At 34.3% G+C, this 13,588-nt stretch overlaps 1 protein-coding gene across 1 annotated transcript in view; it reads left to right on the top strand.

The window, feature by feature from the left end:
• The window catches only part of ORC5 (origin recognition complex subunit 5), a 109,699-nt gene that overhangs the window by 19,870 nt on the left and 76,241 nt on the right, over window positions 1–13,588 (top strand). Inside the window, exons 5-6 of the mRNA XM_066239918.1 lie at window positions 3,782–3,893; window positions 8,872–9,002. Coding sequence (XP_066096015.1) covers window positions 3,782–3,893; window positions 8,872–9,002 — 243 coding nt within the window. The remainder of the gene's footprint in view (window positions 1–3,781; window positions 3,894–8,871; window positions 9,003–13,588) is intronic.

Below are 13,588 nucleotides of genomic sequence, written 5' to 3'. Positions count from 1 at the left end.
GATTATGTTGTCAACTTGATCCTTTTTGTCAATCTGATAGGCGAGAAATGATTATCTTAATATATAAATTTGCATTTCTCTGTTATGAGTGAAATTAATATTTTTCAAAGTTAAAGCAATTTGGGACTTGATAACACTTATTCTTCTTTTTATTTCTAATTATAACTCCCCAACCCTGTTTTCTAGTGGAAGATTTTAGGTATTTGCCTAGACTAAATGCCAGTGAGCTAGACTTTGAATTTCCTGCAAGAATTAAATTTTTTTTTTTCATTTCAGTAATTTAAAAATAGAATGGTATGTCTATTCTAGATCATCTTAATTCTATACAATGGTCACTCAGTGTCAGAACCAGCTTTGTACTTCAATTTACACATGTGTTGGCACTGAATAATATCAGTTCTCCTACAATTGTCATGGCCAGGCAATAAGCAGGCATCTTTTTCATGGGCAGATGTGTCAGGGGAATGCCAAATATTATGGCAATAACGGGATTTTACAGTAATTTAAATAAAGAAAATTGGTAAGAGAATTCAATGTTCACCAATACTAGTTGGTATAGAAATGCTAAACTCAAAAGAACTGTGGCTGTTTTTTATTAGAACCATGTTCACAAAATGAGCAAAGATTTAGTTTAAGCAAACAGTATTCACGATATTCAGTTAATGTTAATTTAAATTTTATTGATTTTCTAGTTTTGCATTAACAAATTTAAAGTGCTTTGAGAATAGTTTATATCTACCTAGTTTTATGTCTATTATTTAAGAATTAAATAACATTATATAATAAAAATTAAGTAAATATTTGAGGAGGTAGTGCTTAGAGTGGTTCTATGTTTTAAAAGTTCAATACATTACTCTGTAATTTGAGGAACTGCTACAAGTTCAGAGAGATTTTCCAAGTGCCACTGAAACCGTTGTGTGCTTAACGCTGACTCCTAAAATTTACTTTTAGTATTAGTTTTCTGTGTCCAATATGGAGAGGACGGGAGGAGATTAAGTGTATTCCTATGAGTTTCCTCATATAATCTAGCTTTTCCCAGTTTGATTGACTGCATTTTACTACTGAGATCAGGGACCCATCCTGTTTGAGCAGATGTCTCTGTCTCCTTCGCTTTTTCATTATTTTGTTGTGTTTGCATCCATATCCGATGTTTCCCATTGCCTTGGTCTTGGACTCCGTCTCTGGTTTTCAGAGTGCAATCCTACTGTCCTCTGTACTTCCAGTATAACTTACCCCATCTTTTCCCCTCATGTCCAGTTATGATGATCTATGTTTTTTCACAGGAGTTAGGCCTGTCTCTTTTGTTTTTGTTTTAATTATGGAAGCTGAAGAAAATTAAAGGAGACACAGTAATCTTCATTCTACCAGAAAAGAGAATTGTTGTTTTGAAATTTCTGAACACATGATTTTATGAAATGCTTTCAGATATAATATTTTTAAAAAATTTTTGATTGATTATAGAGAGGAAAGGGGAGGGAGAGAGAGAAAGAAACATCAATTTTTTCGTTCCACTTATTTATGTATTTATTGGTTGATACTTGTATGTGCCCTGATCGGGGATTGGATTCACAGCCTTGTTTTATTGGGACAATGCTCTATCCAACTGAGCTATCCAGCCGGCACTGGATAATCATATTTTAAAGTAAAAACAACTCAGTACTTTGAATCAAGATTGTGTTTAGAAGCATACTTTTTTATCCTTATAGAAACAAAATCAAGGATTGTTTATATAAGACAAAATACATTTAAAACTAAAAATCTTTTATTTATTTTGTTTATTTTATATTTTGTATTTTTCTGAAGTTAGAAGCAGGGAGGCAATTAGACTCTCTCATGCACCTGACCGGCATCCACCTGGCATGCCCACCAGGGGGCGATGCTCTGCCCATCTGGGGCATTGCTCCATTGCAACCAGAGCCATTCTAGCACCTGAGGCAGAGGCCATGGAGCCATCCTCAGTGTCTGGGCCAACTTTGCTCCAATGGAGCCTTGGCTGCAGGAGGGGAAGAGAGAGATAGAGAAAAAGGAGAGGGAGAAGGGTGGAGAAGCAGATGGGCACTTCTGTTGTGTGCCCTGACTGGTTATAGAACCTGGGACTTCCACACACCAGGCTGATGCTCTACCGCTGAGCCAACCGGCCAGGGCAAAAATCTTTTCTTTTTTAAAGGTGCTAAATTCTTGTGGAATTATTAATTTATTGAACTCAGCTGCCTTGTTAATCCAAAATTTTTTTTCTAAATAATGAAAGTTGAAATATAAGATTGCATATACTAACTTAGGAATCAATGAATTGTAAATCACCATCAAAGTATAGTATAATTTACTTATGAGATATGGTTCTAAGAATAGTTATAGAACAAAATAGTTTTCACTTTTGTCTTAGTTTTAATTATGCAAAATGAAGAAAATTAAAAGATGCATAGTAATCTCCACCATACCAGAAAAGAGAATTGTTGTTGAACCTTCTTATCAATGTAGGAGATGTCAAAAAGAATATGGGAAAAATAAAAAATTGTATTGAGAACGCAGAGGTGTATACAGATAAATTCTAACTAGTATACATAGGACATTTGTAGCTTCTTTGTAGAAGGATAACATACATGGTGGGCTACTTCTCTTAGTGTTCCTTTTGTATACTAATTATAATTTCTAAATATATTTCAAATGATATCTGTTTACTTAACACTGGTGTTTTAGATCATTCTCTTTTATTTTTAAGTGAGAGGAGGGGAGGTAGTGAGACAGACTCATGCATGTGCCATGAACGGAATCCACCTGGCAATCCCTGTCTTGGGCTGATGCTCAAATCAGCAGAGCTATTTTTAACACCTGAGGTTGACACGCTTAGACCAACCGAGCTATCCTCAGTGCCCAGGACCATGCTGGAACCAATTGAGCCACTGGCTGCAGGAGAGAAAGAGGGAGATAAGGGGGAGAGGGAGGTGAAGAGGAGCGGATGGTCGCTTCTCTTGTGTGCCCTGACTGGGAATTGAATCCAGGACATCCATACATTGGGCCATCACTCTATCCACTGAGCCACTGGCCAGGGCAAATCATTCTTTTAAAAAAAATTTTATTGATTTGATTTTAGAGAGAGAGGAACATTGAATTGTTGTTCTACTTATTTATGCATTCATTGGTTGATTCATGTATGTGCCTTGCCTGGGGATTGAACCCGCCAACTTGGCTTATTGGGACAATGCTCTAAGCAACTGAGCTACCATGCTTGTTTGTGTTTTTTTTTTTAATGTATATTGAAAGTCAGTTTTACTTAATAATTTGTGTGACAATAGCCTTTAAAGAAAACTTAAGTTTTTCTAACAGTAATATGTGGCCATATAGTATGGCTTATCTATTTTTCTTCAACTCTTATTTCTTATTTTTAGAGTTTCTGTAGCCATTTTAATGAAGTGAGATGTTAAATTTTGCCTTTTTTTGTTTATTGATTAAAAGCTAATGATTTCTTTGAAAATTCCCATAAAATGGTTTTGTCTTAATTATTTAAGCAAATGTGTTTCTTAATTTCTATAAAATAAGTCCTAGTATTCATGGGTAACTGAAGTATTGATTAACCTAAAAGTTTTATGGAAATTCCAAGTAATTATGTATGAAAATTTGCAAGTGGATGAACTCCTTGATTAGGTTTTCTAAAGATGGTGTTAATGTGCAAATGATTTGTTTTATGTTAGAACTTTGCTGGAATTATTTGAAAGAAAAATTCAAATGGAATTACTGCTCTGATTAAGATTTTTTAAATGCAAATTTTTTTTTTCTTTTACAGACTGACAGAAATGTGACTGTTATCTTCCTCAGTGAGATTATTTGGGAAAAGTTTCGTCCAAATACTGGATGCTTTGAGCCATTTGTGTTGTATTTCCCTGATTATAGCATAGGTAAATTATAAAACATTGTTTTGACAAATGAGAGTTGGTAAAATAGTCTTTGGAAGATTAAACCAGCATGTTCAATTGGAATACTTTCATGTCTTAATCTGTTTAAGTTTATGTCCAGTCTCAAATAAAATGTAGTTTATGTTTCTGCTTTTATGGAGGTTTAATTTTAGAACTCTGAGGGGTTATTCTTGTGTAATTACTAAAATTTTTTGAATAAGCAGTTCTCACATATGAGCTAATAGTGTGGTTTTACATTTTTTTAGATAGTATAGTAAGATACACACATACACACACATATATATATTGCAGTTTTAGCATCCATACAAATAAAAATCGGATTAAGTTAGCAAAGTATATTAAAATTGTATTGAAGTTTTTATTTACTTTGTACTTGGCTTAAGTACTATGTGATATACTTTTGATTTTGTAAATCTCTTTTTTGATAGCTGTAATTCTTAAAGTACCAATTGCTAACCCTTGTGCTTCTTACTTCTTTTTGGTTTGTTTGGTTTGTTTTTAATCTTAAATTTCCTAGAACTTTATGATTTTATCTTTGGAAGAAAATAATAGCTTTTTGTGTTCCTGAATAGTTTTGTAGACTAATACTGTGATATCACTATAGAAATAGGATATTTCTGAGATTATAACTGTGAAGCATGCAATGATGAGCAGAATCTGAAAAAAGCATTCCTTGACCCTATCCTGGAGCTAATCAGCTCTAAATATTCATTGTTAAGATCAACACAGTTTTGTCTATTTTCACAATAATAGCAGTCAAAAAAACACCTGCCTAAACTAATTAACTGAGATTTTTTTTAAAAAGAACCCAAAAATAGATGAAGAGAACCCTATTTTCAATAGCTTCTGTTTCATGAAAGTCACAAAAACAGGAGACAAAAAATGGGTAGGAAGAAAATAATAAATAAAAAAGATTTCATTTAAAAGTTTTTTTTTTGTGTGTGTGTCATTACTGAGTTAAAATTTTTTCATGACCCATTTTTCATTGAAATATTTAGAATATTTAAGGAGTTTATAAAAAATTTGATTTTCTGCATTTTAGTGAAGTTGGATTAAAGTATAATGAATTATAGAATTTGGTTAAAATTTTAAAAAGTATGAAGGTACAAAGCAGCATAGAAGGAGAGAAAATAAGGACATAATTAAATAACTAACATGATCTTGCCAATTTTAGAGACTATAAGCTAATAGATTTTTGAAAAGTATATAATAATGGAGCTAAATTTAATCTGTTATGTATTAAATCCAGTGCCTTTTACATTTCAAGTTTTCTTTTTTTAAGCAAAAATCCCTAGTCACATAAAAAGACATTCAGGAAGGAAGCATTAATTGATAAGGCAAATTAGAGTAAGTAAGCATGGAACCAGAGCAAGAGGTTGATCTTAGTGACTAAGGCATCTAATTGTAATGTGATACATATGTCATCTTTATGAATATGGTGTCTGGTATTGAGGAGACTCTCTCCACTCAGAGTGACACTAGGGGCACAATTTGGAATTCTTGTTTTTTGGTCTCTGCCACATGAAGATTGCTCATTTTTTGGAAATACTTTTTATTCCTTCAGGTGGATTATAATGCAGTGGATCAGGATTTTGGTGTTTGTTATCATATCAGTCAAGATAAGTTATGTTTTAATAATAACAACCTGAAAGTGTCAGTGACTTACAATTTCCTACTCACGACTCTTGTGCTGTTGTCCTACATTTTACTTCTACATTTATTATAAACCCCATAATACTTATTATTTGGGTTTTAAAGAAATGAAAAGGCAAGAAAAATATCTTTTGTTGTTTATTCTACTTGAGATTTGTTGAACTTCTTGGATATATAAATGTAAATTTATTCAACTTTGAAAATTTTTCCACCATTATCTCTTTAAAAATTTAACTATTCTGTCCCTTTTTCTGGGAGTATATTATAAGTATGTTAGACCAATTGATATTGTCCTACTGAATCTCTATTTTTTAAGTGTGTATTTCAGATAGTTTTTGTTTCTATGTCTTTAAAAGTTCACTTACCTTTTGTTTCTATTAGTATCTAATATGCAGTTAATCCCATCTAATGGAATTTTTCATTTCAGATCTCATTGTGCTTTTGCTTTTCTATCTTTGAGCATATAAGCATATTTATAATAGCGATTTTAATGCCCTTGTCTACTAATTCTATGGCCTCTTTCATTCTGGGTTCGCTTTTGTTGACTGATTTTTCTCTTATTATGGGGATCTATTATGCTTCTTCATGTGTTTAGTAATTTTTGATTGAATGATACTGTATTTTTTGTTTTTGCGAGTTGGACTTTTTTCTGGAAAGCATTTAAATTGCTTGAAGCTATGTTTGGCCCTTCTAAGGCTATTCTTAAGCTTTTTTGGAGACAGGGTCTAAAATAACCTTTGTTCCTTGGCTAATTTTAGCTCCATTTCTAAGACACAGCCCTTCCGGGATTGCTGCTGAGTGCCTTTTGTATTCAGCAGAGTTCCTCCATTCTGACTAGGGGCAACATGCATGATTCACATGTGTGAACTCTGGGAACTTGGACTTACAGCTCTCCAATAATTGTTTTTCCCAGAAGTTGTTCCTACTTGTCTGTAGGGGATTTTACTCTGTTCATATACATACTGGGATTCAGCCAAGACTCAAGGGGAACCCCAATGCAGCTATCTGGAGCTTTTTCTTATGTAGCTCTCTCTCATGTATTCTGACCGCAGATTCTAGTACCCTTAGCTCCCTCTACTCTCACTCTGTTTAACTCAGTGAGATTAATGGACTCCTTTTGGAATTCTTGTACCACATTTGTAAAATTACCTCTAGTTAGGAAGACTGGCTGTTGGTGAGACTCATCACATTTGTTTCCCTTTTCTCAGGTACTATATATAGCCTTGACTGCCTGTTTGATGTCTGAAAATAGTTGTTTTCTGTATAGTTTTTTTGTTTGTTTATTAAAGGATAGTATTTCTGGATTCTAGCAGAAGTTTCTTGTCTCCAAGTTAGAAATGGTCATTTAATGTGTGTTAGATTATACTTTGATAGCAAAATTTTAAGACCCCAAAAGACCAATCAAATGGTTTTTTCTTTCATTTATTTGTTACCTGTTAGTGTACTGTTTTTAGCTTCCTGTTAGAGATGGTATTTGTTTAAATAAGTTTGAATAGTCCTGGGCTATTAGAGCTAGCATGGCTTACTGAATGTACAGTTATACTCTGAGATTTTGTCTGTATTCTGTACTTTTACAGCAACACAATAAGATTTCTAATTCTTATAAGACTTTCATCAGGACTGACACAGACCAGTGGTGTCTTCTAATCAACTCTCACATGTGACACTGAGGGTCACAAGTTAGGGATATCTAGATAGAGATGTTCAGGAGGAGCTCAGGAGCTCAGTCTGAGCTAGAAACTTAACTGTTCTCCATTTTCCTGATTCATACGTGCATAGACTGTCTTTTTTGCCTACATATATTCATCTGTTTGACCATTCTTCATCTGACTTTATTTCTGCCTGCCCTCCCTGCTCCTTCCATCTGTATAGTTATTTGGTGACTTTTACATAAAAATATCTTTATTTCCAAGTTTTAAGGCATTTGGAAATTTCCCGTGTGTCAAATATTTATTTCCCCATACATAGTTTTAAAAAGCTTAGTGACATTAGGTTTAAATTTTGCTGTTAGAATATAAAAATACATAGACTCAAGTCAAGTTTTGGCTTTTGTGTATTTTTTTCAGTAACTATGACATAAAAATGTAAACCAAGTAAGTCTTCCATTTGGAACCTGTTCCTGATAATATTCTAAGCATAAAACTAGGCTTTGGAAAAAAATTTATTTTGTATCAATTGCCCTGGTTAAAAGAACCCCTGAATGTAGCTATTTCTAAATTTGTTTATGACTATCTATTGATAGTCCATATGTGTGTGTGTGTATGTATCTTGCCCCTTATCTAACTCATTGTGAGTAACGAGAAAATAAGAAAGTGATTGAAGTCAGAAGCTGTTGGTTTATAGCATAAGTAGCCTTGGTAAAAATGCTCTCTTAATCGAACTTTACACAAAAGGATATGGACATGATCAGAACATCCTGTACAGGTTTTTACTTGTGTGTATTGCAAAAGTCTTTGACCCTGTGGAACTATGTTTCAAGTATCAGCCATATTCAAAGAGTTCTGAATTGAGTACTGTAAACCATAGCACCAAGAAGTTAGAGGTAATTATAATAAGGAATTCATTACTGTAACTGGGGGATTTTGAGTAATAGATGGTTGCTTCTCTTTAATTTTAACTGTTCTATAATATACTGCTCACATAAATTAGGGGATATTTCAAAATGAATATGAAGCTATAAAATATCCCCTAATTTTTGTGAGCCAGTATACAGTATTTTTAAGCAGGATTAACTCTAATCTTAGGACTTTAAATGTATGAAATTATATAAAGACTTTAAGGTAAATGAGAAATAAAGACACCAAAGTTGTAGGAAGAACACATTTTATCAAAGGGAGAATGACAAAGTATCATGATTTTTATTAAAATATTTAGGAATTCTTTTAATTTTACAGGAAAAGTGAGTATTTTTCAATTGGGTGATAGTTCACCTAGTTTATGTAGTGCCCCTTCTTGTTTTTACAAATTGATATACTTAATAGGCAGAAAAATAAAATAGAATCTATACATAATTTTTGTGTCCTGACAAGATTTTGCCAGTAATAAGGTTCTTGAAATTTTCGTTAGATGTCATTGTTTAATATTTGTCTCAATCAACATTTAGTAACTTTTTTAGAACATTAGATTTATTATTGTTTTGCCTCAGTTTCAAAATTTGTATTTCTTTTTAAATCTTATAATAGTTTTATTCTTTAATTATTACTAGGATTGTGTGTTTATTCTTTTAAACCTTTATTATGAAATGCTAGAAGATATAACTAGGGTGCTGTATGAATCCTTCTAAGTTTCATTTGTGTCTTGGGAACAGGGAACCTTCAAAAGATCCTGTCCCACGATCATCCTCCAGAGTATTCGGCTGATTTCTATGCCGCTTACATTAATATTCTTCTTGGAGTTTTCTACACTGTCTGCCGGGATTTGAAAGAGCTCAGACATCTGGTGAGTGATACCTTTTAATAATTTTCCAGGTAGAACTGGTGTGTGATAGGTTGGAAGCTGAAAATTTATTCTGGAAATTTTGATTTGGCCCTTTGAAGCTAATATACAGTAAGAAGGAAGAAATCTGTGGGTTAGTACAAATTTTGACCTGATTAGAAAACTTTCATTTATCTTTACTTAGATCTTTTCTGTTATCCTTAGGAGTGATTGTCCCCCTACTTTCTCTTTTTTTCTAATTGCAGAACATGTAGAATTCTGTTAAAATCACAATGAAGAGTAATAGGTATAAAAACTTAAGCAGTTTTACATCGCTGATAATTTTTTTCTGAAAGAAATACCTTTCAGGTTTTATGTATGTAGTTAGTGATAGTGATATGAAGTCTAGACGAACTTGAGAGTGGCCAGAAGCTTGAATTCTAGGTCTTTCCTTCGCCATTGGCCTTTAGTTACTGATCTATAAAAATATTACTTTTGTGATTTATATAAAAGATTACTTAAAGATTTTTAAACATTAGAATAGCTGTTTGTATTTCACAGGCAGTTTGGGAAATTATCGTATTTACTTTTATTCTTTGACATTTTTACTTTAATTGTGGAGCCGTGAAAGAAAGGAGCCAGGAATATCTGATTTCCCTTTCAGAACCCTTCAGTTAATACTTAAGATTGTCTCCCCACATAACAAGATACTGCTATAGCTAAGCTGGAAAATGATTACTTTATTATTATTATTATTTTATTGATTGATTTTATGGGGAGAGGGTGGACATGAAAAGTAATTGCTTTACTCTGCTGTTCAGTTAATGCTTGTTGTATGTGCCTTGACCAGACAATCCTAGTATTCAAACTGGCAACCTTAGCGTTCAAGGTAGATACTCTATCCACTGTGCCAACACAGGTCAAGCTGGAAAACAGTTACTTTTAAAGTAACAGATTCTGCCAGACCAGGTGGTGGCACCTGATAGAGTGTCAACCTGGAATGCTGAGGACCAAGGTTTAAAACCCCAAGATCACCGGCTTGAGCATGGGCTCCCCAGCTTGAGCGTGAGGTCACCGGCTTGAGTGTGGGATCATAGACGTGACCCCATGGTTGCTGTCTTGAGCCCAAAGGTCACTGGCTTGAGCAAGGGGTCACTGGCTCTGCTGGAGCCCTCCAGCCCTCGCCCCACCACAGACCCCCCCCCCCCCCGCAAGGCACATATGAGAAAGCAATCAATGAACAACTAAAGTGCTGCAACTAAGAGTTGATGCTTCTCATTTCTCTCCCTTCCTGTCTGTCTGCCCCCTCCTTAAAAAAAATGTAACAGATTCTGTATCTCTTAGCATATTTTTTTCCTTTGCTCTGTTTTATTTTTTTCCCCTTTTCTCTTTGAAAACTATTGCTCAGAGGTATTCAGTTTGTGTTTGAGACAGCATTAGGAGAAAAGGACCATCTAAAACTTGTGTTCACATTTAGTACCTTTCAGAAGTTTTAGAGTTTAGGCCTTTTCTGATTTAGATGTAGATTTAAGTATATTCTGAGTAAGGAACAAACAAAAGACAAGCTGTTTTAATTATTAAAGCTCATCACTAACGTCTCTCCAGAATTTGAATGTCTTGGGTCCTGTTCCCAAGGAAATGGCAGCAGAGGGTTAACAAAGAGGAGAAAACTATCCCTGGTGAGATGGCGTTGGGAGCAAATGCTTGTCCACTCTCTGCAGTTACAACATTGTAGTACTGATGTCCTTGAATCTGGTGGGAATCTGTGTTGGCAGCCATTTAAAACGAGATTATACAAGAAGGAAAAATTATTTAGCGAAACCATTTCTAGAAAAAAAAAATGTAAAAGGAGGAAACATTTAAGTATGATATTTTAAAAAGTCCTTTGGTTTCCCTGAGTAATGACTTTATTTAGGGATGAAGTTACAGCTTTTTTGTTATCACATCATATTCATGTACTTGCGGCTTGAAGCATATTCTGACCCTTTATTAGTATTAGTAATACCAATAAATATAAAAATGATCTTTCAGCATTGGAGAAAAAGTATAGTATTTTCTCCATTTGTAGAACATAGGAGAATGAAGATATATTTTCCTTCAAGTGGATATTATTTGTTTCAAAGTTTGCAAGTGGCATATTTCTTGAAAGTTTAATAAATCACCTGCCACAGATTCTTTTCAGTTGTCTTTTCTATGTTGTGCTTTTAAATTTGCTTTAGGAATTGGTATTTCTTTAAGTGTTATATTTTGGAGGCTAGCTTTTTAGTACAACACAGGAAAAATGAAAGTACCACTTTATGTATTCATTTATGTTTGTCCTCTCTAACATTTCATGTGTTATTCCTAAGAAATAGGACGGAGGTCCCTTGTCTATCGCAGGGGTTGGGTTCCAGAACCCCCACCATAGGCGAAAATCCGTGAAGTAATGACCTTATATTTATTTTATTATTTATATATTTTTAAGGCTTTAAAAACCCTCTCTACACTCTTATAAACCTTTCCCACTGTTGTTAAGCTTTCCTACACTTATTTTGCTTATTTATTGCAAAAATAATTAAAATAAATATATAAAAATACCTATATACCACAAAATCTCGTGATATAGCGAAAAACCCGCTATACAAAATTAGATGTATACAATTTAAAAATCTGCAATACAGTGAGACTGAAAAGTGAACCGCGATATTGCGAGGGAGACTGTATTTATAATTTTCAAAAAGTTCAATTAGAAGTTATTTTTATACTCATAAATGCCAACCACAGAATAATTCACTTTCTAAATTTTAGTTTTGCAAATTTTTAAACATTTGTCACACATTAAATTTATTGTATTTCCAAGCTGTTACCTCCAAATATCGTAATTTTCTTAGAGATTACTCAGCAAAATGAATTGCTTAGCCAGAGCTCAGCAGCCTTTTTGAGTACAGTTCTGGTTTCTGATGCCTGTTTGTTGTTGGTTGTTGTTGTTGATTTGTTTGGCCCTGTGGCTTGTGGTGGTGACTAGTGACATAGTGACTAAGAAGAGGGTGCCAAATAATTGAAGTCTATATGGTGGAATGAGCAGAGGACTTAATGTAAAATACCTTAGCTCTACTGCTTCCCTGCTGTTGCCATGTTGGGCATGGTACTGAGTTTAACTTCCCATACTTTAGTTTCCTCATTTCTGAAGTGGAACTAAGAAGACTCACCTGAGATGATTTTTGAGTGTAAAATGCTCTGAATTAAAGTGCTTATAAACGTTATCTATAATAATGTTAGGTGATAGTATTGATAACACTAAGTCATTTGAATAAATATTCTGCTAAAATAAGAATTTTTGAGACGATCATTGATATTTGGTGAATTATTTTAATTAAATAATATAGCTGCTTTGTATAGCCAGGACCCAGCATTTCCTGGGGAGTGGAAGTTTTTATTTCTTTTCTGAGCATGGGCCTAGGTAGATGGCCCCCCGATGTTAGAGGAGTGGCAGAGGGGTGCTAGGCAGCAGGACCGGGAAGGCTCTGGCACAAAGAGGCTGCCCAGACTGCAGGTAGGCTCCTGCTGCATCACACATAACTACCTCACGTGCAGCTGGCCAACCCACGGTCATCTCGGACTACTTCAGATGGTATTGGGGCATTCTCAGATTTCAAAATCTTTTTCTTTTTAGAGAGAGAGAGCGAGAGAGAGAAGGACAGACAGACAGGAAGGGAGAGAGATGAGAAGCATCAATTCAGTTGCAGCACCTTTATTGTTCATTGATTGCTTTCTGATATGTGCCTTGACCGGGGTGCTGCAGCTGAGCCAGCGACCTCTGGGCTCAAACCAACAACTATGGGGTCATGTCTATGGGCCCATGCTCAGGCTGGCAACCTCGAGGTTTTGAACCTGGGTTCTCAGCATCCCAAGCTGATGCTCTTTCCACTGTGCCACCACCTGGTCAGGCTCAAAAGTTTTCATGTGTTGTTTAAACAAATTTGATAAGGAAGAGATGTTCTGAAATTGTTGCAAATCTGTTCTTCAGCTATCATTGGATATGTAAAGACATTATACACTAATGTGTTTCTGTACATGTTAGTTGTTTTTGCTTATTTATCATATGATTATATGATAGGAAAAAATGGTCCCTGAGAACTAAAATGTAACGACATTTTTTGAATAAAGAATCATGGTGTCTGGCTACATAGCATGTGCTCATAAGCATTATATAATACTATACTACCTCTTAAATAAGAGCCAGCCTTTATTGAGTACGTATTTAACTATGTGCTGGGTGTTGTTGTAAACCTTTTTAGCATTATTAGTTTAATTTTTACAACAACCCTATGAAGGAAGGTACTCTCATGAATCCTCGTTTTACAGATGAAGAAACTTCTTCCTTTACCAGCTCTGTGATCTTGGCCAAATTACCTAACCTTTTTAAACGTTAGTTTTCTGTTAAGTATATAATACATACCTCAAAGGAATTTTGTGAAGTAAAAAGAAAGGAACACAGGTGAAACGCTTAGTAACCTGTTGGAGATCAGTTAATTTTAGTTGGCTTCATTCTTCTGCTAAGCAAACATTCATGGACTTAAAAATAAATTGAGGTATTACTATCTGCAAGAACATAAACTAGAGCCCAGGTA

Source organism: Saccopteryx bilineata, chromosome 7 (assembly GCF_036850765.1).
Source record: "Saccopteryx bilineata isolate mSacBil1 chromosome 7, mSacBil1_pri_phased_curated, whole genome shotgun sequence".
NCBI lineage: Eukaryota > Metazoa > Chordata > Mammalia > Chiroptera > Emballonuridae > Saccopteryx > Saccopteryx bilineata.
The sequence above is the reverse complement of the archived record's forward strand: the minus strand, read 5'-3'. Positions and strand labels throughout refer to the sequence as shown.